The sequence below is a fragment of the Antennarius striatus genome, chromosome 3 (assembly GCF_040054535.1).
Source record: "Antennarius striatus isolate MH-2024 chromosome 3, ASM4005453v1, whole genome shotgun sequence".
Classification (NCBI taxonomy): domain Eukaryota; kingdom Metazoa; phylum Chordata; class Actinopteri; order Lophiiformes; family Antennariidae; genus Antennarius; species Antennarius striatus.
Genome location: NC_090778.1, coordinates 21736796 through 21763794, shown reverse-complemented (window position 1 = coordinate 21763794; position 26999 = coordinate 21736796). Strand labels below are relative to the sequence as shown.

The 26999-nt window shown below is 40.2% G+C and overlaps 4 protein-coding genes and 1 long non-coding RNA gene across 7 annotated transcripts; 2 read left to right on the top strand and 3 right to left on the bottom strand.

The window, feature by feature from the left end:
- Positions 1–395: 395 nt before the first annotated feature.
- On the bottom strand, positions 396–1618 carry LOC137593225 (uncharacterized). The gene is made up of 4 exons (XR_011035098.1): positions 1487–1618; positions 1204–1315; positions 855–1049; positions 396–569 (listed from the first exon to the last, which is right to left on the bottom strand). It is a non-coding gene; the product is annotated as an uncharacterized lncRNA (long non-coding RNA).
- Positions 1619–1787: 169 nt separating this feature from the next.
- Positions 1788–6865, top strand: sftpbb (surfactant protein Bb). Of its 3 annotated transcripts, XM_068311664.1 has the most exons (12): positions 1886–1960; positions 2195–2247; positions 3116–3239; positions 3699–3773; positions 4031–4153; positions 4239–4367; positions 4446–4526; positions 4614–4797; positions 4868–5010; positions 5090–5170; positions 5360–5470; positions 5613–6865. In XM_068311664.1, the coding sequence occupies exons 4-12, from the start codon at positions 3708–3710 to the stop codon at positions 5649–5651; spliced, it is 957 nt and encodes a 318-aa protein (XP_068167765.1). In that variant the 5' UTR covers positions 1886–1960; positions 2195–2247; positions 3116–3239; positions 3699–3707; the 3' UTR covers positions 5652–6865. The 3 variants fall into 3 exon arrangements, with proteins under 3 accessions (XP_068167764.1, XP_068167765.1, XP_068167766.1); XM_068311663.1 differs by lacking the exon at positions 3116–3239 and having other exon boundaries at positions 1788–1960; XM_068311665.1 differs by lacking the exons at positions 1886–1960; positions 2195–2247 and adding an exon at positions 2770–3031.
- usp39 (ubiquitin specific peptidase 39) lies at positions 6428–10967 on the bottom strand. Its single transcript, XM_068311662.1, has 13 exons — positions 10796–10967; positions 10415–10493; positions 10233–10327; positions 10015–10151; positions 9459–9611; positions 9146–9371; positions 8942–9016; positions 8633–8700; positions 8064–8252; positions 7694–7836; positions 7433–7568; positions 7208–7294; positions 6428–6735 (listed from the first exon to the last, which is right to left on the bottom strand). The coding sequence occupies exons 1-13, from the start codon at positions 10854–10856 to the stop codon at positions 6682–6684; spliced, it is 1503 nt and encodes a 500-aa protein (XP_068167763.1). The 5' UTR covers positions 10857–10967; the 3' UTR covers positions 6428–6681.
- A 277-nt stretch (positions 10968–11244) lies between these two features.
- On the top strand, positions 11245–13656 carry c3h2orf68 (chromosome 3 C2orf68 homolog). The gene is made up of 4 exons (XM_068311405.1): positions 11245–11429; positions 12190–12305; positions 12394–12539; positions 12681–13656. The coding sequence occupies exons 1-4, from the start codon at positions 11320–11322 to the stop codon at positions 12801–12803; spliced, it is 495 nt and encodes a 164-aa protein (XP_068167506.1). The 5' UTR covers positions 11245–11319; the 3' UTR covers positions 12804–13656.
- Positions 13657–21052: 7396 nt separating this feature from the next.
- mat2ab (methionine adenosyltransferase 2Ab) lies at positions 21053–25585 on the bottom strand. The gene is made up of 9 exons (XM_068309898.1): positions 25352–25585; positions 24738–24815; positions 24524–24646; positions 24303–24415; positions 24054–24197; positions 23758–23976; positions 23503–23685; positions 23286–23419; positions 21053–22780 (listed from the first exon to the last, which is right to left on the bottom strand). The coding sequence occupies exons 1-9, from the start codon at positions 25440–25442 to the stop codon at positions 22678–22680; spliced, it is 1188 nt and encodes a 395-aa protein (XP_068165999.1). The 5' UTR covers positions 25443–25585; the 3' UTR covers positions 21053–22677.
- Positions 25586–26999: the final 1414 nt, after the last annotated feature.

Here is a 26999-nt window from a genome sequence, read left to right as displayed (position 1 = left end):
CTGCAAGTTAGTTTGACAAGAAGCTTTCAACTACACACATGCACAATCATCTCCTTTTTGCTTGGACTTAAAGTATCTTTCATTTTAAATTTTGATATACCCTAGACTAAATATTATATTCTATGCACTTATAATAATTGACAAATGTGTGGAGTGTTGTTGAGGAGCGAATGCAGGGAAAATCTGGTATTGGTTTGGTGTGCTTGTGCAACTATGGAAGGGCTGATAATTTGGGATGAGGGTGGTCAAAGATTTTTATTGAGATGCATTATTTTTTCCACAGTATTTGGATTAAGTCCGTTTCTTTTCTTAGTGACAATTTCTCCACATTTGGAGAAGACTCGTTCACATGGAACAGATGAAGCCGGGGTGCATTAAATTTTTTGCCAGTTTAAACAAATTTGGGTAAACATTCTTGTGGTTCTTCCATTAATCCACTGGGTCTTCTGACTTGGCCAGTGCTGGTTCGGTTAAGTACCGCTGCACCTCCACAGTTGCGTCTGCAGTAGCATTCCTTGCCCTCCTTGAATCCGACGTATCTCGGTCCAGCGTTTCCCAAAGGTTCCCATCTCAAAGACAAACACGACAACAATCATCAGCATTTTAACTTTTTGGAAAAAATCAGTCACAAATGAGGTCACTTTTCCCTCAAGTCTCCATTCCTCCATCAGAGATGTTGTGGCTGCACTGATGTTAGCTGCAGTATGTGCTTTAGGGAACGGCACCACTCCCAGGAGCACTGTTGCCACCTTCATCGGGTCCTCAATGTAGTGGCAGGTCACTGCAACACAGGCCTCCATGTTTCCCAAAGATGTCCACATATCAGCAGTGAGACTCACAGCCTCCACCCTCACCATTACAGCCTTGGCCTTGGTCTTCTCCTCCTCATATTTCTGAAGCACCATGCTCTTGAGAGCTCGCCTGGATGGAAGAACGTATGAGGGATCAAGCAATCCCACGAACTCCTTGAAGCCACAGTCATCCACGATGGAAAAAGGCTTTCACCACCAGATTTACCAGAGCTTCATCCAGCTCTCGCTTCCGGTCGACTAGGACAAATAGACAGAAATAAAAAGTAAATGATTAAAATAATACCAGAAGATTAATGTGAAACTACACTTAAGTTAAGCTGGCCTACGACTCATGAAACACAGCCAGACCACATTGTGTTAGTGTGTCTAATAATATAATAATATAACCAACCTTGATTTGGGGTCCCCTGATTTCCAGCAGCTCCATGTTTGGCAGTGAAGTGTCTAATCATGGAGGAACTATTCCCATGATACTTCAGTTCAGCAGAACACACCAACCAGACCTGGACAGAAAATTATTTGTAAATAATAATACAGTTTGACTCTATAAAGTTGTCACATAAACAGCATAAGTTATTATCATTAATCAATATACACGGATGGTAGACCATAGCTATAGCTAGTTACTGTTAGACATGTGACTTCCTTCATTACAGATGTGACATTACACCTACCTTACCAGCAGAGATCAGAATGAAGTGTTCCCACATTTCAGAACAACCTGTCTCCCTGACTGGCTCCATAATGATCCAACGATCCAAAAAAGCAACGCAACGCAATAACAACAGCAATAACAACTCTCCGACAAAAACCCACAAACTGCCTTTTCCAGAGCGTACACAAAGGAGTTTTGGTGCCAACATTCAAAACTGTCACAGGTGAGGAGGCGTGTCAGGGAATGACATGCTTGGACCGCGAACCAGTCAGGTGGTTCCCTCGGGAAACGAAGCTGTTGCTGCTTTGGACGTCATTGTCACGTGACTATCTTCCGCCCCAAAGCAAGCTCCGAAGCAGTGGTTCTATTGAATTGTAGTTCTAGGGTTTGAAACGTGTACCGAAGCTTCAGTGTCGAACTGCCATCACTACCCCGCACATCATGTCTGTGTCTGGGTTCATCCTGCTGGTCCTGGCGGTGTCCCTGTGGCCCGGTAGGAGGAATGTTTGCCGCACCGCTGTCACGTGATTTCTCGCTCTTTATTCCGGTGTTAAAACATTCTAATGTAGGCCTGTCGTATGATTTCTCAGTATTTGCAAGCCGTGCAATAAATGATATTGCTATATTTCGAGGAAACAGTTGGTATATTTGAATAATTTTTCCATTTTCACTTTCTGTCTTCCTGTCGCTGTCTGTGTTGTTTCTGTTTGGTCACGGGAATTTTAAGGAGAGTCGAGGTTCATCATAGACCCGCTGTCATCCGTCAGACACAAGGCTCTGGTAGGCCTGATTTCATTTATAAAAGAGGAAAAAAAATAATCAAATAACGACTAAAGAATTTTTTTTACAATTTGTGTAAAATTGCAATTTCAAAATAAAGTGCGCATCTGCGGTCTAATTCAATGGAAGTGACGTCACTGTTGTGTCATAACTGTTAAAGTCTGCCTCTATTGAACTTCGCTGCATCTCGCATAAGTTTTTGTAATAAACAAGAACAAAGACTGTATTCATGATTATGTAACAGTGGTAGATTTGAAAAAGGAAGTGTGAATTAGAGAACTACAGGTCCTTCTAGAAAAATTTGCATATTGTGATAAAGTTCATTATTTTCTGGAATGTACTGATAAACATTAGACTTTCATATATTTTAGATTTATTACACACAACTGAAGTAGTTCAAGCCTTTTATTGTTTTAATATTGATGATTTCTGCAAAAAAGTAAAGAAAAACCAAAAATCCTTATCTAAAAAAATTAGCATATTTCATCCGACCGATAAAAAAAAAGTGTTTTTAATACAAAATAAGTCAAATAATTATGTTCAGTTATGCACTCAGTACTTGGTCGGGAATCCTTTCTGCTTCAATGCGGCGTGGCATGGAGGCAATCAGCCTGTGTCACTGCTGAGGTGTTATGGAGGCCCAGGATGCTTCGATAGCGGCCTTAAGCTCATCCACAGTGTTGGGTCTGGTGTCTCTCAACTTCCTCTTCACAATATCCCACAGATTCTCTATGGGGTTCAGGTCAGGAGAGTTGGCAGGCCAGTTGAGCGCAGTAATACCATGGTCAGTAGACCATTTACCAGTGGTTTTGGCACTGTGAGCAGGTGCCAGGTCGTGCTGAAAAATGAAATCTTCCTCTCCATAAAGCTTTTCAGCAGATGGAATCATGAAGTGCTCCAAAATCTCCTGATAGCTGCATTGACCCTGCCCTTGATAAAACACACTGGACCAACACCAGCAGCTGACATGGCCCCCCAGACCATCACTGACTGTGGGTACTTGACACTGGACTTCAGGCATTTTGGCATTTCCTTCTCCCTGGTCTTCCTCCAGACTCTGGCACCTTGATTTCCAAATGACATGCAAAATTTGCTTTCATCTGAAAAAAGTACTTCCCACAGACTTGAACATGTGTTCAATTTGAAGTGTGGTACTGGCATATACTGTAGTATTCCTCTGGTCAATTTTGTGATGAGGAATAGTTATATACTTGCATAGATTAAATACATCCAAGCTGTTATTTATTAATAGTAAAAATGTTGTTGATGTATTTGTTTACACAGATGTCTGCGTGCAGAAAATTGGAAGTGCATTTATTAATTAGTAGTGCATGTCGTCGGGCTCCAGGAACATTTCCTTCCATTAAATTTAGAAGAAAAAAAACACTGGCAGTCAATGCTGTTGTAAATATCTTGAGGCCGATAATCTCAGTATAATTTCTTCATACTAGGTTTTCGATATGTGTGTGGAGTGCAGTCAAATTGTCCAACTGTCAGCTAACATGATCTTCAGCAGAGATGCTAAGGTGAGGATGTCGGTGGCTCTCTGGCTTCTGTTTTGTTGTTGTTTCGGTGTGTGTGTGTGTGTGTGTGTGTGTGTGTGTGTGTGTGTGTGTGTGTGTGTGTGTGTGTGTGTGTGTGTGTGTGTGTGTGTGTGTGTGTTCTCGTTTTCACTTCACTTTACTGAACACACCAGCTGAAACTGAATGTTAGTGTCACTTTCATCAGATATTCTAGCCTATAATGCAGGCCACATGTTGATTATGTACTTCACTACATGCAGGAGACTGTATATGATGGCTTACATGCTCTTTGCCAACGTCTCCCAAAAGACCAGGCATCAGAGTGTGATTCACAGATGAACATGTATTTGCCAAAAATTCTGCAGCAAGAATCTGGTCACCTGGTGAGTTTAGCACATGTTAAATCTTGAGAGTAAACACTTTGACCTTTTTTTGTTCATCTTTAATAAAACTTATGTATGTATGTAGACACCAGAAGAAACCTGTATGGCTTTTGGACTTTGTGCTGCCCAGAAGGAAGAAAAACCACTGGGACTTCCACACCAGGCCACAAGTAGAGCCATATCCAGCTCTACACTTGGCGCAGACAACACCCAAGTATGAGAAAGCAGAACTCGATGTTCAAATACAAATCAATACCGAACACTAAAACTCTAATCATCTCATCCCGTCCAGGATCTGTTCAATCCAGCTTGCACCTTGTGCATTTTTATCATGAGGAAACTAGAGAGCCTGTTGCCCACAAATATGACTGAGGTAGCTGTTTTGTTTCAGACACATATCCTGAATCCTACACTTCACATCACGTAAATAATGCGATATATTCCCATTCAATTTCTGCAGGAGGCTTTGATGAAGCTCATGGGAGAGGTCTGCAATCTTATTCCAGAGAGCTATGAGAAAGAATGTGACGATTTCGTAGCCAAATACGGCACAGAGATTGTTGAATTCCTTCTGTCGTCTGCAGCACCTCACACAATATGCATGCTGTTGCATGTCTGTTTGTTCAAGGAGCAGACTTTACCAGGTCAGTTCTTGTATCACAGTGAGTACACATGACTGTTCATTCAATTTTAATACTTTGATGATGATTACAGAGATGGCGGTCCCCTCGGAATGCGAGTCCTGCCGCACGCTGGCTGTCCTGAGACAACTATACCTGCATCCCAATTCAACTAAGACTGAGACTTCGTCATTCCTCCAGTCTGTGTGTGTTAATCATCCCAATGCCATCCCCAAGGTCTGGTCATAAGCAAACATTAAAATTTCCCTCGCATGAAGGTGTATAACTGTTAAGTAACCCTCGTCCCCCTTTTCAGTGCGATGCATTCATCAAAATCTTTGGTGACCGACTTCAGAATACTTTTGGAAGCCAGCCGGATAGTAAACATGCTTGTGAAGTAAGAAAAAGTCCTTCAAACACATTTGTACATATGCAGTGACATGTTTTATTAAACAAACTAAAATAATTTAGTAGTACAGACCTACAGAAGCATTTATCGCAAATACACATGCATCACCAGACTTTAATTATGACAAAAAATAGAGCATATGTTTTTGATTAAGGATGTTTCTCATCTCTTCTGCAGAGAGCTGATCTTTGCATTGCTTCACGAGCATTAGAGCCTCTGGGAAAGAATCATTGTACGTGGGGTCCAAGCTACTGGTGCAAGAACATTCAAACTGCTCAGAAGTGTGGTGTAAGTCGAAGTCAATTATTTTGCAAATTTACCTGAAAATGTAAAATTACACATTATATTCAACTAAAAGTGCAAGGACAACAAAGTGTTGTTCATCATCTCAATGCAACTTGTCCGTTTTTTTCTGCCTTTTTATTTGCAGAATCAGGCCTTCTGTAAGAAATACGTCTGGAAGAACTGAACTAAAGCACAACTCTGCGGCTTTACAACTGAAGTGCACTGATTTTTTTCCCCTCTAATTGCTATATAATCCATGTTATGCTATTTCAATCACCAATGAATAATCATTATATTCAGAATGTAAACGTTTGTGCTTGGGTCAAGTTTCATGAAGTCTTATTCAGCGACCATTTTACTGTTCAGAGCAATTAAATGTGGAATTCAGAAATGTAGTTATCAAATGAAGTTGATAGAAGTACTATTATCAAAACCAGAGACAAAGACAGACAAAAAAAATGCTGATTGACTGCTGGAATAGAAAAGAATGATTTACATTCATTTAGGTCGAGTCCTCAACTGCACTGTGGATCCAAATCCATCCCTTGGCAACTTCATGTCTTCTCTCCAAATTCTTGGTCATTCTTCAATTTTTTGATACTGACATGGGAAGGCATTGATACAACCTACTGAGGCAAAACAAGTTAACCTATTACAATGTCTGCATGTTTTAAGTATAGAATTTATACCATAATTTTATTGCATATCATAAGTACATAACGGGTACTACATCAGAAAGTCTGGTTTTTCAGGAACTTTGGTCTTAAAGCCACCACTAAGACTTGGATCAGGTTTATTTTCCAGCATAGGTTTCTGTACTTACTAAATTTAAAGTCGCTGTCGCTGTAATCTGAAACTTGCTGGAACGGCTCTCTTCATGTTATCCTGTTACTGCTGTACAATTCCTGGTGCAAAGAACAAAATGGAAAACTCCAAGACATATAGAAAGACAAAGGCACGCTTCCTGGATCTTGTTTATTTAGAAAATTCCACACAGTAAAAAGATAAAACACTGAAAATGTGAGAAATTTGGGGTTGTTTCTTTTTTTTGTGTGTTTATTATATAGCTGTAACGTAAAGGTCCCCAATATTTTGTGGTTGATTTTTTTTTTTTTTTTTTGCAGCTGTCATTCTAAATTTTGTAAGTTCAATTGTCAAATTCCAATTATTTTTTTACACAGTAGTACGCTTCTGGCCGTGTATGTTACACTTAGTTACAGCCCTGTGTGATTGTTTGTGTCATCCTCGCTCTCTTGTCTCTTCCAGATCTAGAAGGAAAAAAAAAAACTTGTTACAAAAGTGACACCAATGAAAATCAAAAACTGTGCTGAAGACCATGTTACATTGATTTAAAACTACAGTCTGTCATAAAATAAAATTCAGCTGAGTGACTGTTTACTTTGTGTTGGTATGTATCATTAATTTACAGACAATATTTTTACGGACCAGCCTTGAAGGTGTTGCGGATAAATATAACAATAAAAAAAATAGTATTTTTCAGGTTTCTTTCTCTTTAAAGTCATAGGTTCTACTGTCTTATGAATCTTCAGTCTCCTCATTGACTCTTTTAGAATCTGTTCATTTTCCAAAATAATATTAATGATAATAATGTAAGTTATGTATTCTTTCTGTGCAGCTGAGTACCAATGACCCACGGACCAGTATCGGTCCACGGCCCAGGTTTTGGGGACCACTAGCCTACAAAGTCACAACATACACAGTAAAAGTGGGACGACTTGCCTGGATGTAGGCTTCTGAAAGTGTGATCATCTGGGGGAGAATGTCCGTCACTTGCAGGTCTTGCATCTCATACCACTTCCCAGTTCCCTAATTTAAGTACAATGACATCACTTGAACTCATAACAGGGGCTAGATCAAAATATAAGGAAACACATTTGATGGGCGTGTTGGTAGTACAGTAGCACCATCTGATTCAAGAAAATGTCATATCAGAATTCAACTTACATGATGCAGTACATGGATTCTGTATGCTCCTTCGCTCGGTTTCCCATCATGCACTACATTGGCAACAAGGTCATAAGTTGTGTTCTTCTCTGTAGCTTGAGCTTCTTCCGTCAAGTACTCACGAAGGTCCACATTCCTGTTAAATTCACAAGAACGAGGTCACGTTAACATTTCATCACCATTAACAACTTTCATGTCATGGTTCTGCAGGGATTTTAATCTAAGACGCGTTTTGTCTCAAACAATATTAACTGCACTTACGTGATAGGAAAATTGACAATTGTGGGGTTCTTCTCTACAAAGAAGTTGTTTTTGGTGAATCTTTTGATGCAAAAGATGAGGTATGGGGGAAGTTTGGTCAGCTGGAACCTTTTAAGAAAATTTTCTTTGTAGGTTTTGTATTCCTGTATTAAAATAAGACAAGAAATGAAGTACACTTTCTCACTTGAAAAAACACAGCATACGTCAAACATTGTGGACATGAGGTAATTACATTTTAAACATGAGTGTGGTGAAATGTAGCAAACCATCAACTCCATATCTGTATTGCATTTACAGTAGTCATCCACCACAATTGTATATTAATTTTGCATGCTAGATTTAGGACAAGGTGACATCCATTACTTGTTACCTTCTCTAAGTTCCCATTGAACTTGCCCAGGATGTTGAAGAGAGGGACCTGTGGGATAATGAGCTGCTCTTTCTCATCTTTGTACAAAGGAGCTGTTGGGAGGTCAAGGGTCAGAAACAGAAAGGTAGACTCTGACATCTGCTCCTGGTACTCTTCTGTAACAAGCAGGGCCTCCTTCTCCTCCGGCAGCTAGAAATTCAAACAAGTCAATTCTGTTAATAAAGTTAAAACTGTCTATTCACAAGGATTCAAAAGAAATATGGATAAGTAAACCATTCAATGACTGACCATTCCATCTAAACAACAACTTCCTCAATCAAATGACTTCTGTTAGCTTATTTTGCTTTTCATTTAGGTGCTGCAAACTTTCATTTGAATTTGGAATAGTTGCAGAGAGACAAAATACAAGCAAATATCAAAGTTAAACTGACAAAAGTTGAATTAATGTATGTTAAACACTGTGCTAAAACCAGCTGTCATTTAATCTGCATTTCTGAAGAAATTGATAAGCAAAATTATTCATATTTTAGACATCAGCTCATTATTTTCACAACAAGGAATAAACTCACTAAATCAGGATGTGGAAGTTTCTTAGAGAAGATTCTCATGGAGCCTTGAAATGCTTTTGTAATAATTGCTGTGAGGATACAAAACAGAGGAGAGGTTGCAGTTTTCAACTAAATAAATAAAACAATTTCCATTGCAAACATACTAAAATAAATTAAACCCAAGAGAAAAAAATAGATATGTCATGTATTTTTATTTTATTTTACAATTGACATCTTAAAATAATCATCTGAATGTCACATTAAAGACTTTAATTTCATACATAATCAAACAAGCAAAGTTAAAACACTTTTCTTTCCCCTCATACTCACAGGGTTTCTTCTTTGTCCCTCCCAGAGCACCGTGTAGAGCATTCAAGAACCAAGTCATGAAATCCACAGCATCTCCTGCAAAACAGAAAATCAATTCAACACTAGGATCCACAAGAGAGTATGTATTAAAAGCGCTCTATGGATCTTGCTTCATGCAGGACACAAAATAACATGGTACGATGGTTTCTGGCGACAAAGCTGTACCTTGCTTTGTAATCTGGAAGTTCTTCTTGCTGCAAAGTACCACAGCCTGCAACATCTCATGGGGAGACACGTGGGCCTTGAAGTTTCTTGGATTCCAAAGTTTACGCATAAGCTCACCAAACCTCTGCACCAAGAGCACCATGATGTCACCGGGTGGCCTGTGAATTCCTATGTAGTTTTCCTCCTCCAGGAAGTAGTTTCGCAAAGGTGGAACATTAGAAAATGCCTAAAGAAATAGAGGAAAATACAAACTGGATTATCTAAAAACTTTTTGATCATGGCACATAACTTACACTACAGCAACTAGTATTACCTGTAACACCACATTGGCATAGTCGTTGGCTTTGATGTTGTTTAGTCCTACTATGCCTGGCAGGTAGGTTGTCCCATCGTAAGCTCGGTACAGTTTACCCTGCTTGTCCAGCCCTGAGATGTGCTGCTTGGTGAAAGTTGGCTTCAACACATACTGCAGAGAAGGTGGACAATGGAAACACAAGATGTGTCATTTGTGCTATACAACAACTTTGACAGCATCTCAGTACCAAAATGTGATATTTCAAGAAATACTTTTGACTCTTAAAAAAAAACAAAATTTCACTCATGTTGACAGTACAGGATGTGGACACTCACAAACAAAATTTTGCAGGACTGTGATGTCATGTTTTAGACTAGATGGTTAATAACCTATATCCTGATATTAAAAAATGACTACTTTAAAATAAATAAAGCCATTTGGGTTTGTTATATACAGATCAGCTCTGGCATAAGCCAGTATGGGATTTAAAGTATGACACAGAACTTAATTCAGCTTTAACGATGGTTGGTCTGATTAACATGCTGTGAGTCTTTTGGATCATGACTTTTCTTACCGTTATGTCTTCCAGCGAGGAGTCAATGATTTCGTAATTGTCTGGCAGACAATAAAACTTGAGTGTGTGAAGATTCAGGAACACATGATGGGTAAACTGCACACTGTGAGTGTAAGCGTGGGACTTCAGTCCTCTGCCTAGAAGCATCACACACATGAAAAAACAGTCACAACACAACAAAGAGACCAATACAGGCTGAAATGACAGATAATTCATACCTTGAAAGTATTTTCCACATATAAGACAAGCATAGACATTGATGTGGGAGAGAGAGATGGAGCAAAGTTTCTCAAAGTCAAAGTCCAGCACACTCCTGATGGAAAAGTGGAGAACATTGGTTTTAAGAAAGAGGACATAGCTATCTGGGATTTTTAATAATATACAATTAACTTTATCTTGCCTGTTAATAGTGTCAAGGTATGGACAGTGGCGACTTCTCCTGTCTTCTGTTATGCGTCCACGGCATATTTTGGCTGCCACTGAAATATGAAGCAAGTAGAGGAGAACAGCATATCAACGTTTTGACAAGCAAGCAGGCTTAGCTAACCATGCTAGCTAGCCTACTAGCGCATAGACTGTGAAAGCTAATGGATTTGGTATACGGAGTGGATTTTAACTGGATTTTAACTTAAAAATCCAGTTAAAACTAAGCAATAGCAAAGTTTTATTGATCCGCCTTCGCGGGGCTGAACCAACTTCTTACTAAAAACAAGCGCTCCACTAACATTAGCTTACGGCTAACTAAACGTAAAAAAAAGACGTCAGACGTAAATTAACTCACCTCCGTCTTCATTGCCATCATCGTCCAGCTCTGCTTCTCGTTCCCGCTTTAGAGACACCATCACATCTGTTAGCTTGGGAAGTTAAATGTCAAAAACAAGAAAGACAACACAAGAGTTCTTGAGGAAATGAATGGATGGCGGAATCTGCGTCGAACCTCGCGGTGTTTGCACGTCGGAAAAACCGAAGAGCGATCAAAACCTAACCCAGGGTTTGAGACTCGCTTCATCGATAAATGTGAGACTGCTTACCAATTTTTTAGCAACATTATCCAACCTAAAAAAAAAGTATTTAATGTCTATATGGTTAATGTATGTTTCTTGCGCATGAGTGGTTCTAGATTTAGTCTTTAGATGTCATTGTGCCTCTTTGTTTAAATATTATATCATTTTAAATCGTTAACTCCGGGAGCGTTAATTTTGGACAACAAATTACTGTTGTAACATTTAGTTTTTGCTCTCACTCAGTTCAAGACTTGCTGTAACCTTTAGCAAACACTGTCCCTGTCTTTAATTGTGTGTTGAGATGGATATTTTAGGAGACGAAGAAGTGCATGAATTAAAATATAAACCAGGTGGTCGTTTAGATATGAGCCACGGCTTCCTGCATCATATCCGGAGGAACCAGATTGCTAGGTAATGTTCATAATTGACTATTAGCTAGCTAGCTTTGGATCTACAGTAGTTGTTTAGCATCAAGCATTCACAGCTTGTAAAACAAAAGCTGGGTGTTTGTTTGTTTGTTTGTTTGTTTGTTTGTTTTTTAATGTGGGAGAAAAAGAAGAGTAAAGCGCTTTAACAGGAGAGGTAGTGGGTATTACTTTTACGCTACCTTTAAAGCGAAAATATAACGGAAGGTGGTTTGGGCCTATTGGTTAAGTCTGAGGAGGCTGAACTGATTTATTTTTTAATTGCAATGATGGAAAAAAAAATCCCGTTGTTTGTTTGTTCTTTATTTGTTGTCAAGGGAGGATCAGATGTAAGTTTAGTCATCAAACATCAGGCCCAGCGCTTCTGCTGTGACTCTTATTTCTTCTGTCAAAACTTCTGTTGATTTGTGAGGTTTCTACAGAGTACGTTTCATTTTCTACTTTCTGGTTTAACTTTATTATGTAAAGAATAATAATATAACTCATTTGATGCATTCTCACTAAACCAGATGTCAAGAAAAGAACATTTTAACTTTACTGAGAGCAGGAAAAAGTTGGAATTTAAAAAGTTGATATTGAAGGTTTTATTTGTTAAACTTGTATTGAAAATGCAAACCGGACTGGAAGCTTGTAAATGACCTGTGCAACATGATCAAAATGTTGTTTTTTAACTTGTAGGGGTTTTAATAATTGTGTTTTTTGCACTTTTAACAAAACAAATATACAGTATTTGTTTTCTCTTCAAGAGATGATTATGATAAGGAGGTGAAGCAAGCCAAGGAGCTTCAGCGGCGAAGACACACAACAACCCCTAGACGACCACGTCGACCTGATATTCAAGTTTACCATCCCCGGCGCAGACGTACGTTTGACACTCTCTTTCCTGTGTTGCTTACAGTTAATCCACGGATTTGATTGAAGACAGTCTGCATGCTTTTGCTCATTTCCAGATGGATCCGAACCAGAGGCTGGTGTTGAGGCAGAAGAGTGGAACGAGAGTGGGTCAAGCACAGAAACGGAGACTCATGGAACTGAACTCTTCTGGCTCGACTATCAGGCAGACTCTGGTTCCATTACTTCCTTTCTTGTGCACAAGGTTAGTGTGCATTTGTTGTTGTTGTTTTCGATTTTTTGTTTGTTTGTTTGTTTTAGTTAGAGTCCGGGCAACTGTTTCTCTCTATGTAAAGAAAATAAGGTGGCCAGCAGCTAATTTTCAGTGATCTGTGTGTTTCTAAAGGAGGACAAACCTGAGAAGGTGGTGGAACGTGTTGCTGAGAAGAACATCCTGGATTCAGCCATGAGGACAGCTTTAGAGACTCGAATACGAAAAGAAATGGACAAAAGACGAGACAAACACTGAGCTGTATTGTGTGACAGTAGATCATGATGATGGAGGAGCTGAAGGCAAAAGGAGCAATGCTGTATTTGCAGTTCTGTACTCTTGCAAAGCTTCAACACTGTTCACTGGTGTTAGGAGTGAACGTCAGCCAAGACCCAAGTGAAGCCCCGAAAAGCAAAGCCGACTTGGGTTTTTGAAGGAGAGGAAACAGCAGCTATCATGAACAGAATGATTAGAAGTTTAATGTCAGGTTCATGTTTACTATAGTTTCATGACCTCAGATTGTTACCTCACACCCTCATTCACAACTATGGGAACAGTTCATGTTTACTGGACTGATAAAATGATGTTTCTGCCAGTTCAAGAAGGTTTCCTTATATGGAGCGTGTGGTTACCCGTTCCTTTGTTGCGTGAACGACTTGTCCTTTTTTGTGTTTACAAAAATGTAAAAGTTTTTATGAACGGGATTTATAATTTTAATTTGTTAAAATGCCACAAAAAAAAACATGTCTGTCAGCGATCATGGTTAGAGAAATGAGATTATAGTTTTGGTTCATCTTGAATTAGACTGTTGAATGTGTCTTTGATGATGTGATTGTGTAGAGTCTTCTGTTTTTCGTATTTTAATTTATTTTTTTAGTTATTGACATAGTTTATTTTTGACATTAGAACATTTTTTTGAAAATTTTAAATGTAAAATGGTGTTTATTTCTGTCCAAATGTGTCTGAATCTGCACTTGGAATTGAGCAGCCATAAAATGTTTGTTTTTTCTTTGTTATATACTGTGGAAAAGATCACGTCTTTGGGTAAATTTAACAAATCAAGACTTTCTTCTGACTTTCCATTCTGAAATTCCGAAAACTGTATTGGTGAATTCGCTTGTAATATTAGGAAATGACAAAATAATTATCAATTTTCAGGTGTCCTACTACACCATGGCCCACAGCAGGTGGCAGTATGAATTTGTTACATCCTGTTTTAAGGCGGTGATGTATTGTAATTGTCAGTATTTGTGTGTGCATCCGTCTGTCAGTCCACCAAATATCTCTAGAACCGTTGCAGATAGAAAGATGAAACAAAAAGTTAATTATTCGGCTGGCAAAGGGGATGAAGATGAGATGATGACCTTGACCTTGAGAAAGCTTGGTCAAGGTCAAATTTCAACTTTTGTACACTCAGGAACCGGATAAGACCGCAAGACGAAGGAGAAGGCCAGTGTGAATAAGATCATAGATCAAAGCTAGTGCTTTGATCTATGAAAGTAGGTCAGAGCACTATCTGACCTATGCAAGTAGATCAGGGTAAAATTTTGAATTCAGGGGTGTCTCAGGATGTTGAAGTCTCTGACTATTGGTCAGCCAGTCATCTCCAGATCACCACCGCTGTATCCACCACAGCGGGTCACGGGAAGTCAGAGCCTATCTCGGCGGCATAGGGCGTGAGGCGAGGCATGACGCCAGTGCACCGCGAAGCCACATACAACCATGCACACACACTCATTCCTACGGGCAATTTGGAATGGCCAATCAACCTGAAGCGCATGCTTTTGGAGGTGGGAGGAAGCCGGAGACCCTGGAGAGAAACCCACGCAGACAGACTCCGCACAGAGCGGGACTCGTACCCGGGTCCACCGTGTTGTGAGGCGGCAGCGCTAACCACTTCGCCACCGTGCCACCCTATTGGTTCTTGTGCCACCACTATTGGTTCTTGTTTTAAATGCAGACCTGTGTTTTTGTATCCCAACCTTTGTTTTAATTGTCATATCACAAGATGTTGCCGTTTTACTGTTAAACATATTCTCAGTTTATTCATCAGTTATTATAATTCAGTTCTCTACCCGCAAACATTACAATCATTACCATAATTCAGTAAATTATTCACAAAAGTCACAAAGCTGTGTGTGGATAAGGACAGGTTATGTTAGTTGTTGAACATGCACCACATTCTAGCCTAACTTTAAAAGCAAAAGTGTTCAACCATAGAGTCTTATGAGGAAATGTCAGCTTTCTCAGTGGCTTAATTCAGTTAAAGTAAGAAAGTGCCTATAACAAGTTTAATTTCAGCTTGGTTTTAAAACATTTTTTTGCTACATTCATATTTATATATGATTTTACAAAATGGACTTGAATGGCTTTAAAAAGAAATTTTAGTTGTCTTGGGCCTGATTGACATTTCAGTCTGACAGAGGTCTCATGGCCTTGCAATGAATAAATTCAGTACTTTCTGTTTTTCCATCTGCAAAACAACAAGTTTGAACAAGAAAAACCAGTGCTTCTATTGATGCTTCTGTAGTTATAGCTATAACAAGTTGAATGTGTCTAGAAAGGCTTTCCACAAGGCTAAGGAGTGTGTTTAAGGGAATTTTTTCACCATTTTTCCAGAACAATATTTGTGTGGTCAGACACTGATGTTGGACAAAAAGGCCTGGCTCGTAGTCTCAGCTATAATTTATCCCAAAGGTGTTCTGTTGGGTTGAGGTCAGGATCCTGTGCAGGCCAGTCAAGTTTTTTATCACTAAACTCACTCATCTATGTCTTTATGGACTTTGCTTTGTGTACTGGTGTACAGTCATGTTGGAACAGGAAGGGGTCAAGTCTGGACTGCTCCCACAAAGTAAGGAGAATGACATCGTCCAAAACATCTTGCTATACCGAGGCATTAATGCTCCTTTCTCTGGAACTAAGGGGCCAAGCCCAATTCCCTGAAACCAACCCTAAAACATAATCCTCCCTCCACCAATGTCACAGTTGGCACAATACAGTCAGAGAAATACTGCTGTCTTGATAACCATCAACCGCAGACCAGTCCATCATATTGGCAGACAGAGAAGCAGAATTCATCACTGCAGATGACAGGCCTCCACTGCTCCGCTGTGGCGTGGATCCGGGAGGGTGATGAGGGGGAGTACAGGGCATTGGTGGCTGACTTCATGGAGTGGTGCCAACAGAACCAGCTCCAGCTCAACGTCATGAACAACACCAGCCACCCCCTGCACACCACCTTCTCCCAGCAGAGGAGCACCTTCAGCGGCAAACTGCTGTCACACAGCGCCTCCACAGAGAGGCTGAGGTCCTCCTTCGTGCCCCGTGCCATCAAGGGGTACGATGACTCTCTCAGGAGGAGCGGGGGGAAGGTGGCGAGGTCAGCACGGGGTTGAATGGAGGGGAGGAGATGGGATGTCAGCCTGTGCTGCAGTGTAGTGGGGCCAAGGTGTTGTGATGTTCTGATATTAGATAGTGACATGCCTGACAATGTAAGAAGGATGTACATGTACCTTACCCACCATGTGGGCCTCCTGCTATTTTAATTTTCACTTTTTATTTTTTATTTTATTGTATACTTTTTATATTTTAGTTATAGATTAGTATATAAGTCCTGTTAGTGCTGCATGTGTCTGTTAGTGTAGTGTATGTCTTGTGGTGTCAGTGTTTCTTTTTCTCCTGGTGTTTATCCAGCATTTATTCATTATGTAATGCCTGAGCAGTGGATATATGAAATTTTCTCCGGGATCAATAAAAGATATATCTATCTATCACTGTATCCCACACTGTATTGTCCTTGGTGATATAAGGTTTAGACGCGGCTGCTCATCCATGACGAACCCATTCCATCAAGATCTCTACAGCCTTTTCTTGAGCTAATCTGGAGATGACATGAAGCTTAGAGATCTTTCTGTAGTATTGACTTCAGAAAGTTGGTGCCCTCTGCACCTCTCTTGAACCTGCTCTGTGAGTTTATGTGGACTACCACATTGGGCTGAGCTGCTGTTGTTCCTAATCACCTCCACTTGGTTAAAGTACTTCTAACAGTTGATCATGGAATATTTAGCAGCAAGGAAATTTCACAGCTGGACTTACTGCATGGGGGGCATCCTATCACTGTACCACACTGGAAATACTAGCAAATACTTTTAGTAAAAAGTAAAAGGGGGCTGAAATTAATTATATAACAAACTAAACATATTGTAGGTCGCTCATACATGTAAATACACAAACCCCCAAAGCCTCATTCATCCTTTCCAAGTTCACTTTTCAGTCATCTGTCAGAGTTTCTCTAATGTCCTGAGGACAGAAGTGTAACCCTGTCACTCACTCAGCTGTGCTCCACAGGTTTCCTCTCTCAACTGTTACTCATAACTTTTAGTAGGTTGACCCGGTCGGTTGTAATGCACCTCCAGTTAACACGAGGAATGTAGTTGCACGCACGAGCACAACACATGAATAACCAAAGAAAAAAAATTAGCAATGGTGACAGAAGAAACTACTGCACTAAGTTCCTAACTAAACACTTGATCCTTCAGTAATCACTTTCAGTATCTCCCCATTATCTCCACTAGTATTGTGTATATTTTTATTAAAACAATCCAGCAGTAATATTTTTTTAATGTAAGGAGGACTTCATAGAATAGCTCACCATTTGAGGCAGACAGGGCCTTTCAAAGGCACTGTTTGATTTGCTGTTCTTAGTAGCATTTGTTGTAAATACATTATTTTACAGCTATTCAATAAGTTGATTTCCAAACGTTCTCTGGCCATGAGCATCATCTTTCTGTTTTCCATGTGAATATCAGCCCTTGCAAACCACTTAGATGCTGATTGGTAGTCACTGAAATGTCTGCAGGACAGCTTCGTCTTTCATTTATTGACTGATTAAACTTCTGCAACAGTTACACCATTCAACCACTGTATTGAAAATTAACCTAAAATTGTTAAATGCAAAACACATAAAATCTATTTTTCCCATCTTTGTGAAAGGACTACTATGTAATTAGAATTTAAATGTATTCAGAATAATTGCATGTGGCAAAATATATTTCTAGCTTTGCTGAAAAACATGAATTCCTGTCCATCTTTGCTTTGAATATTCCGATATAGTGATTCTTTTCTTTCCCCGTTCAATTACAGTTGACTCAAAGATGTGACGTAACAGAAGACGACAGTATGAACTCAGTTGTTAGTTGTATGATAGTAGAGTAACAGAATGTTTCTGCTAGCATTGCATCAGCTGTAACCCAATACTGTCCAGAAAGCCAACTGACCTCAGCTCAACAGCTGACCCTCTGCTCCTCTCACTGTCTCAAAACTCTACGCTGCTCTGCACATTGCTGTGTGTCACCTGTGGGAATATTAAAAGCACCTAAAACAGCAAAATACATTTTTTAGTCCATAACAACATTTTTTCCTTGCACCATCCCTCTAATCTTGTCCGCATCGCCTTCTTTCAAATGACAGGACAGTACAGACACTGCCACCTATACACGGTACTCTGTTATGGGAATAATTCATTGTGTTCAGTTGTAACTAATATGAACATAAAATATTGGTTTAACTGCACGTTTCAATAAATGGTACATCAAGTGAGAAAGAGAGGAGTAATGGTGGTGCATTTGAGGCCCGTCAGCACATTTGTCCCACCCGAACTGAGTACAATGTATATGAAAATGTTTTTCCTTCATCTGCAGCACGCACTGTTCATGCTGCAGTACTAATGCAGGGGTAAGGGATGTTGCCCATTCAAGGCTCTGGAAGTGTAATTGCAATTCAACCCCCTACCATTCAGAGTTAAATATAGCTGAGCTTTGAGGTAGTGGAAATGCACAGCTGCTGTCGTGACACTGCAGACAGGACTTTAGCGCCGAATTTCATGGTGTTATTTAAGCATGAATCGTAGTGCGTAGCCCAATGTAACTGTACTTGAATTGAGCTGGGCCAGGTTTTGAAGACAGTGATTCCAGATGTGACTGAATGTCCCAAAATAATGTAAATAAATGGAAGTAATTTGGTAAAGGAGTGATAAAAGCAATTTAGGTGCTGATTACTGCATGAACATTTAGCTGAAAAAGTACATTTCTGGCATCTGGTTTCATCTTTTTAGTTTGGTTTGTTCTGCACTGCCAGAGGGAGGAGGAATTGTATGAATTATGAATTATTATTCATGCTCCTGATGGATTTTGTTTGTAACCTGATTTTATTTCGCACCTTCCACTTTGCTCCAGTTCCCCCTTGCGTGTCAGCTGAGGTGTTCCTGGGAGCGTAAAGATTGTCTGTTTTGAAGGCCTGCCCACCTCTCACCCAATGGGTTTCTCCAGTTTTTTTTAATTTAAGATAAAGTCAAACAAAATGCCTTCACTTTAAGACTTAAAAGTTACCATGACCTGATGGAGGCAAAGTCTAGACAGCAAAACAGTTGTTTTGCTTTATAACACCAAGACCAAGGTCTCCGCGATCCATGTGTTTATATTACAGTACAATATATTGATTGCAAATGGAGTCGGGCAGGAAAGATTCCTTGCATATTGTGTCTGACCTTTGTTATCAAATCAAAGTTTAATCTGTCACGCACAAATTCCTTTTTATTCTGACAGTCACTGATTAAAAACCTGTAGTTCCTGTTCCTATGCCAGCTACGTACATTGCTGAACTCAAAGCAGCAGTATGAAGAGGACAAATACAACTCATACTGTACATTCTAATTCAGTCTGTAAGTACAGCAATATAATGTGTTCGAATATAAGACGTGCATGGCAGCTGCCTAAAAAAGTAAAACCGATCAGATGATCAGAATTAACACCAACAAGGAAACTAACAATTGAAAAGGAAATCATAGAAGAGTATACACGTAAAATAATTGTTGGCAGTGTCGCATCAACAACAAGCTGTTAAACAATGTCCCGTACCAACAACAAAAAAAGATCTGACGCAGTTCTTCATCTTCTACCGCCTTGAGGTATAGCGACTGATGCCTTTAATGATGTTGATATACTTTCTGTTAGTCTATTCTATGAATAAGGTTGCCAGTGTGCCAAAAGGTATCGAATTCTTATGAGGGCGTGGTGGTCCCCTCAGTTATTTGCTTTTCCCATGCAGGAGGTACACCTGTGGGCGGAGCTTCCTCTTTCGGAGCACCTGGCCCCACCCTCAGGCATGAGTTGTTCCCTGCACTGGGTGTGCTTTACTTTGTGCAATTACTGCTATTCTGCTCCTGACTTGTTCCTCAAGTTAGTTATTCATTTGCCATTGACATTTATTATTGCAAATATGACACAGCAAATAATCAGACAAGAAGATAAAAAGACTTTTCTTCATTATCTTCAGTGACAGGATCTCAAGACAAAACTTGCATACACTGCCCTTGGGAGCAATCTCAGCCTTCAAAGTAGAAATTTCATAGAACCATTTTAACAGGAAAGACCACTAATGTAATTTTCTTTGAAAGCTGAAGCCACTGGCTGTGTCATTTGTCTACACCATATATTGAAGTACAAAACTTAACATGTTCTCTCACACGTCATGAAGTTAGTACATAGTGGATTTTCTATGGGATCCATTTTGAGTTCTGTTCATGGCCCTCTGTGTCACCAGAGCAAGATTCACAAAACTGATGTGAAGGAACTGCCATACAAAGCCAGTTCCATTTTTCTTTGAATTCCTGACAATGAATACTGTGTACTTTGATGGCACCTTTTGAAGCTGGTTTTCTATTAATTTTTCTAGGCTTCCCAATGACTTGTCACAATGACTTGGACATGACAACAGGTAGGTCATCCTGACTTTCAGAATCTTTTATTGGTTACACTTACATTACAAAGTCCATGGATATCACACCAGTGAATATTTTTATGTGTTAGATAAAATTGACATTGTGAAACCTCACCTTATGACAACCCTCAACAGATATGCTACTGAAGCCATTCGGAATATTTTTTTAACACTCCTATTAAATTCTACATTTTTTCCAGACGTTTTAATTAAAAGTAAAATGAGTCCTGCTTATCACAGAATGAAGAACGTTGCAGATATAAAATAATGTACCTGATTTAACTCCTGATGCATTCAGGTTAAGGTTTGTGGTCAAATTCTGTGGCCTTGTCACAACCATGTAAAACACATTTTATAAGTAACAGGCCATAATGGACTACAAGTTCTTTGCGTTGTCTTTATCTATGAAAAGATCTTTTGAGATTGATTAGAACCAATTTGATGTTTTAGTGAAACATTTCAGTGACTGAGTTTTTGTGAGGTATTGGAGATAACCATCATCCAGATTTGCTTTCATGAACCCATGAAATGAGAGTTAAAATTTTCACTTTCATTTTTTAAACACAGAAGCATTAATCAGACCTTAAAACAATCTTTTTGGATGAGTACAAGCAATTTGAGACAAAAACAGATGTCTGTATGAACACTCAATAACCATTACAATCTTTCTCCCTTACACTAACAAGGATTTCCTTAAATTAAGCAAACAAGAAAATTCATGACACAGAGGGTTTGGTGTGATGAGTAGTTTATTACAGAGCAAAAGGAGACTACCCACTCTAGACATGAAGCAGAATACAGTAGAATGAGCTACGTGTTCTTCTGGAAGTTGAACGAATGTAGAAGAGTGAAAAGCAAACAGGTACTAGAGGAAATAGAAAAGGCACTCTTACACTTACTGTTGCCAACGTGGTGACCTCCAAGTGGTACAAGGAAACAAAACCAAAACTTTAACCTATGCCACAAATGGGACTGCCATGTAAACAAGGCTGGTTTCTCTGTACTACACCAACCAAATGTAGCCATCCCCATTCATGACGGTACTAGAATCCAAGAATTGGTACAATTCTTGACTGACTGCAAAAACTAACCCACTTAAAAAAAAAGATCTACAGTCCACAAATTATAAACGGTTGTAAAATTGCGATTAACAGTACCGAGCTGAGGCTGGCCAAAGCTTTTCTGTACAACACTCTGGAACCTCAAGCAAAACACTGAAAAATGTCAAGTCAAAAGGAATTCGAGATTCAATAACCAAGTTGGTTTAAAGCTGCCATCTGAAACCTCGGCTTCTCTGTATCCACGCCGAGTTTCAAAGAACAGATAAATAGTGTTGGTTTAAATCGTGGTCAGTAAGACTGATCGAGAACACTCCCTTAAGAATAAGGACGGGACCCAGGGTTCACTGCAGTTTCACCTGCCATCACTAAGAAAATGAGGTCCTCTAGCCATCAAACCATAAAGATAGTGAAACTACATTTCAAAAAGTTTTCTGCTAAAATTTAATTTCAATGCACCAACAATCCAATTTCTATCATAATCAAGTATAATCAATACATCTGCAGACCAGAGCAGTGGCATAGCAGCTTCTGACTTTTCTGTATTACGTCAGAAAACAGCAAAGGTCTGTAGAGGCATCTGAGGCGTCACTCTTCTTTACAGCTTCAGTAATTCCGATTTTGGTATGTCCCTTTGCCTGCAATGCATAGCATTTCATCAAAACTGCAACATCCCTTCATTCAAATTGTGCCATTCTAGTATCCTCCACACAAAGACTAAGGAATAAAGCTGAAAAAGAATACTGGGTCAGGGAATTATGTTACCAGATTTAGTCAGGAGGAATGTTTAGACAGCTCAATTTATGAGACTGTGCGACATCAGGCAACTCTAATTCTGATGGTAAATAGGCTTTTTTTAAACGTTGCTCAGACACCTTGCAATAGTAGCACCAGTAAATTAAGAGGGTTACTGCATATACCCCAATATGTCAATACAACACTGAATGACAGACGAACGACACTGACAAGTGTGGAATGCCAAAAGGAGAACTGATTGCGGCTATTACGGGTCTATCACAACGAGAACCAGGGGAACTTCACGACTTGAGAGAACACCAAGTACAATGATGGTGAATGGGATCATGGAACCCATCCAATCCTAAAACATCAAGTTTCTGAGGCATGCCTCAGTTGACCCAGTATGATACTGCACCCAGCAGAAAACAGTAACAAGACAAAGGAGTGAGGAAAGGAGTGATACCATTATTATGAAAAAGATAAGTGCATTTCACCCCTGGAACCTTGGAGGCTTCTCTGTAGTATACACCAACAGGCCTGGGGGCAAAAGCTTAACAAGTTTAGTATTTGAGCTTTTTGGGCACCTCCCAAGGGAAGGAATCACGGCCAAAGTGGCCATAGGCTGCAGTCCTCTGATATATGGGCTTCTTCAGATCCAGCTCCCTGGAATACATAATCAACATATTTAACAGCAGTCACACAAGGTGACCACAAACACAGTCATACCAATCATATCTGCCAACGGGAATGTCAACAGCAACAACTTTAAAAAAAAAAAAGAAAAAAGAAAATTTCAATAAGATTAGACCAGCTGGCAAAGAGGGAAACATGAATCTTTGGCACTTACCCGGCCAACCCTGAGTTGTGTGTTGACTGCAGCTTGCAGATGGAAACAACACTCATCCAATTCAAAGAAAATGAAACCAGTTTGACTACATAAATTATGTCCTCACCAGTGCCATCAAGCTTAACCTTTAATTCTGAGGCACACAATTATGTTGACCTATTATTTGGCAAACTAATAGTGTTTGATCTGGAGTTAGAAAAAAATTCCACCAATTTCAAAAAGAAAACCTGCATTATAACAAATACAAATTATATTAAAAGGAAAGGGGGAGGACCCAGAAGCTGTTCACTGAGTGGCAGGTGGCTTCAGGTCATACATTACCTGACAATGACTCCAGGACGGAGATCAAAGTTCCTCTTCACAATGTCAAGAAGTTCTCTCTCACTCTTACTAGACGTCCCATAGTGGAAGATGGAAATGGAGAGAGGATGGGCAACTCCAATAGCATAGGACACCTAACGCAGTAAAATGATTATAAAAACTTCAAGAACCTTTGACACATTCACCTGATGGCTGGCAGGTATTGACAACCACTCACCTGGACCAACACTCTCCTGCAAAGCTCAGCCTTCACCAGGGACTTGGCCACCCAGCGCGCCGCATACGCAGCAGAACGGTCCACCTTCGTGTAATCCTTTCCAGAGAAAGCACCACCGCCATGGGCTCCCCAGCCGCCATATGTGTCAACAATAATTTTACGACCCGTTAAGCCAGCATCACCCTGTAATGGAAGAACATATGTTGAACCAATACGCAACTCATAGGCTTAATGGCTTTAGATGGACAAACATACCTGTGGGCCTCCGATAACAAATCTTCCGCTAGGTTGCAGGTGGTATATGGTGTCATCATCCAAATAGATGCAGGGAACAACGGCCTTGATGACTTTCTCCTTAAGGGCATCTCTCATCTCTTCCAGGCAAACATCCGCATCATGCTGGACAGAGATCACAATTGTGTGCACACGCACTGGGAGCATAGCACCACGGTCCTGGCGGTACTGAACTGTGACCTAAGGAGGAGAAAAATATCTGAGTTCAATCCCATCAACCAAAAACATATTTTTCCTTTTTTTTTCTAAAGCTCTACCTGTGTTTTTGAGTCTGGGCGGAGCCATGGAAGGGTGCCATTGCGACGCAACTCCGCCATCTTGGCATTCAGTTTATGGGCGAGGACTATTGTGAGAGGCATACACTCCTCGGTTTCATCAGTGGCATATCCGAACATCAAGCCCTAAAGGGGAAACGCATCGACTCGTTGTTTAAAAATAGTTTCCAACACTACAAGTATGTAATTGGAGAACTTAACATTTCAAAATATCAAACACCAACAACTGACTTGGTCTCCGGCTCCAATGTCCTCCTCATTACGATCAATGTGAACACCCTGAGCGATGTCAGGAGACTGCTGCTCCAAAGCCACGAGAACATTACAGGTCTTATAGTCAAACCCTGTGCAGAGGAAAACAGCTCAAGACAATGTTCTCAAATCCCACCCGACAGCCAACTCACTAAACCATACAAACCACAAATACATAAAAAGAAAAACACACATCACACCTTTGCAAGAGTCATCATATCCAATTTGGCGAATAGCGTCTCGTACAACTTTCTGGTAGTCCACAGTGGCGTGTGATGTAACTTCACCCGCCAGCAGGATCATCCCAGTTTTGGCAACGGTTTCTGCAAAAATCACACAAAAAAAGGCACAAATATAATTATTCCACTTCACGCATGAAGACAGATTAATTGTTTTAATTCAATTAATTCTCACCACATGCAACTTTGGCATCCGGATCCTGCTTAAGATGGGCGTCCAGCACTGCGTCACTGATCTGATCGCAGATCTTGTCTGCACAAAATGAAATGCAAAACAGTCAATAACAAAACAGCGTCTTCGGGGGCGGAGCCACGGGAGAGGCGCGGATGGGAGGGTCTCCCGAAACAATCGCCATTTCAGCGCGTGGACATGTGGTCAGGAAGGGGGTTCGTGCGCCAACAGCCTGTGACCGTGATCGATCTATGGATATTTGATTATTAATGGACCAGGAGAGAATAATGGCTTTAAAGTAGTAGTAAAACCAGTGAAATAACATTCTCCGGAGCTGTGATTGGAGCGCTGACATTCTGATGTCGAGGGGCCACGCGCCACGGATAAGCTAGCTAACGTTAGCTAGCAGCGCGTGCTCCTCAGATCGGCCCCGGCTAACACTCAAGTGGCGGAAAAAGGCCGTTTGTTCAGTGTGAATGATGGAAAGGGCCTATTTTGGTCCACATCAATACAGCGACATGTACTCTGGCACCGTAGGAGGTCAAACGTGGGAAACACCAACAAAAACAAACATCGCTTCGCGCAAGCAGGTAAGCTGATGAAACCCTGCGTCTCACCGGGGTGTCCTTCTCCGACCGACTCCGAGGTGAACAAGAAGCAGTCCTCGTCGATGAGGGAGTTATGGAAGCCGTTCATCTGGCCGTTCATCGTCGGTAATGTTAGCTGCTGGGTAGACAAATAAACGTTGAAACAAAACAGACGGGTTTCTGTCAGCGGGGCTGCTTCCTGCTCCGGGAGAACGTAGCTGCGGTGCTTCTCAGTTGACCCTCGAGCCTGCAGAAGTGGCGCAGAGCTCCGCTATTTATGCTCTGGAGTCACAGGCTCTGACGTCACGAGGAGGCGGCTTAGCGGGGCTCAGCCTATCCGCGGCTCCCCGTGTTTTTCCATGGATAGCTGCTGTCAGAATGTGACGGTGACATTCACGGTTTGCTTTGACGGCTCCTGACATGTCTGTTCAGTTCTCAAACCCGCCAACTCTCATCTGAAAATACAAATAATTTCACTTTAGGAGGTTGAGTCTCGAGGAAAGTTTCATGAGTTTTTGTGGAATACAATCTCCTCTTAAATAGAATTTTAAAGCTGGGGTATAGATGTGTTACAGTATGGGACATACACAATGACTGGTGGGGAGATGATGTAAAAACGGGCTGTTATGGATACGATTAGCAATAATCGAAGGAAATGACAGATCAATAAGTCAATTCAATCAAATAAATATAAATAAATACAAGTAACCAGTCCTTTTGTTATTACTAATACAACTTAACATTGTTCCGGTCCTGCAAATCTATAAACCCACAGACCACATTCAAGATATTAACACGACACCACTAAGCCATCAGTGAAATGAAGCATTTGAACTCAAAAAGGTCACCAATCACAGTGACCTGTGGCTACAGGCCAAGCACAAAGCCATATTTCACATTTTTTGGGGGCAAGGTGAGTTATTTCCGTCTGGCAGGGCTTGGTGACCCACACGTCAACACACCCAACATGCAGTATAGCATATCTCTGGATTTAGTCTGGATGTTTCCAGGCTTTGAGCTTTGAAAAAGTTTTAATGGCTGTAAAATATTGTTTCTCCAATCATAGGTATCTTTAATTACAGAGCTGCTGTATGCTTTGTGCTATGTGTATTTGCTGCCAAAGAATAGATAGATAGATAGATAGATAGATAGATAGATAGATAGATAGATAGATAGATAGATAGATAGATAGATAGATAGATAGATAGATAGATAGATAGATAGATAGATAGATAGATAGATAGATAGATAGATAGATAGATAGATAGATAGATAGATAGGAGGAAATTGCACATATCCACTGCTCAGGCATTTCATAATGAATAAATACTGGATGAACACCAGGAGAAAAACAAACACTGACACCACAGGGCATACCATAAAACATACATTGTGGGTTTTATTTCAGCAAAATAGAAATAAAATAATGTTCATATATAAGAGAATATTCTTGTTCAACAGCGCAATGTTTGATTTTAGTGATGTCTTATATAAAAACATTGTGTGTAATTTACTTTGTCCCAAGTTGACCATGCAGTATAAAATGTTTCCCAGAAACTATTATTCAGGTTTAATTTCAACCTAGTGCTGGTATATTGAATCTAATAAGTTACTTCAGCTATCGCAACATCATCAGAACACATGTATTCTCGGCGGAACAACACGATTAACCTGGAAA

Excerpts from the sequence above, each read along its gene's own strand:
- sftpbb (XM_068311663.1), top strand. The coding sequence starts at position 1,909 with ATGTCTGTGTCTGGGTTCATCCTGCTGGTCCTGGCGGTGTCCCTGTGG. Across the intron at positions 4,368-4,445 it reads TTGGCGCAGACAACACCCAA|GATCTGTTCAATCCAGCTTG; the intron begins GTATGAGAAAGC and ends CATCCCGTCCAG. Across the intron at positions 5,471-5,612 it reads AAACTGCTCAGAAGTGTGGT|AATCAGGCCTTCTGTAAGAA; the intron begins GTAAGTCGAAGT and ends TTTTATTTGCAG.
- usp39 (XM_068311662.1), bottom strand. The coding sequence starts at position 10,856 with ATGGTGTCTCTAAAGCGGGAACGAGAAGCAGAGCTGGACGATGATGGC. Across the intron at positions 10,494-10,795 it reads TGATGGCAATGAAGACGGAG|TGGCAGCCAAAATATGCCGT; the intron begins GTGAGTTAATTT and ends TTCATATTTCAG. Across the intron at positions 10,328-10,414 it reads TACCTTGACACTATTAACAG|GAGTGTGCTGGACTTTGACT; the intron begins GCAAGATAAAGT and ends CTTTTCCATCAG.
- c3h2orf68 (XM_068311405.1), top strand. The coding sequence starts at position 11,320 with ATGGATATTTTAGGAGACGAAGAAGTGCATGAATTAAAATATAAACCA. Across the intron at positions 12,306-12,393 it reads TTACCATCCCCGGCGCAGAC|ATGGATCCGAACCAGAGGCT; the intron begins GTACGTTTGACA and ends GCTCATTTCCAG. Across the intron at positions 12,540-12,680 it reads CTTCCTTTCTTGTGCACAAG|GAGGACAAACCTGAGAAGGT; the intron begins GTTAGTGTGCAT and ends GTGTTTCTAAAG.
- mat2ab (XM_068309898.1), bottom strand. The coding sequence starts at position 25,442 with ATGAACGGCCAGATGAACGGCTTCCATAACTCCCTCATCGACGAGGAC. Across the intron at positions 23,686-23,757 it reads TTGTTATCGGAGGCCCACAG|GGTGATGCTGGCTTAACGGG; the intron begins GTATGTTTGTCC and ends CTTCCATTACAG. Across the intron at positions 22,781-23,285 it reads CGTCCTGGAGTCATTGTCAG|GGAGCTGGATCTGAAGAAGC; the intron begins GTAATGTATGAC and ends TATGTATTCCAG.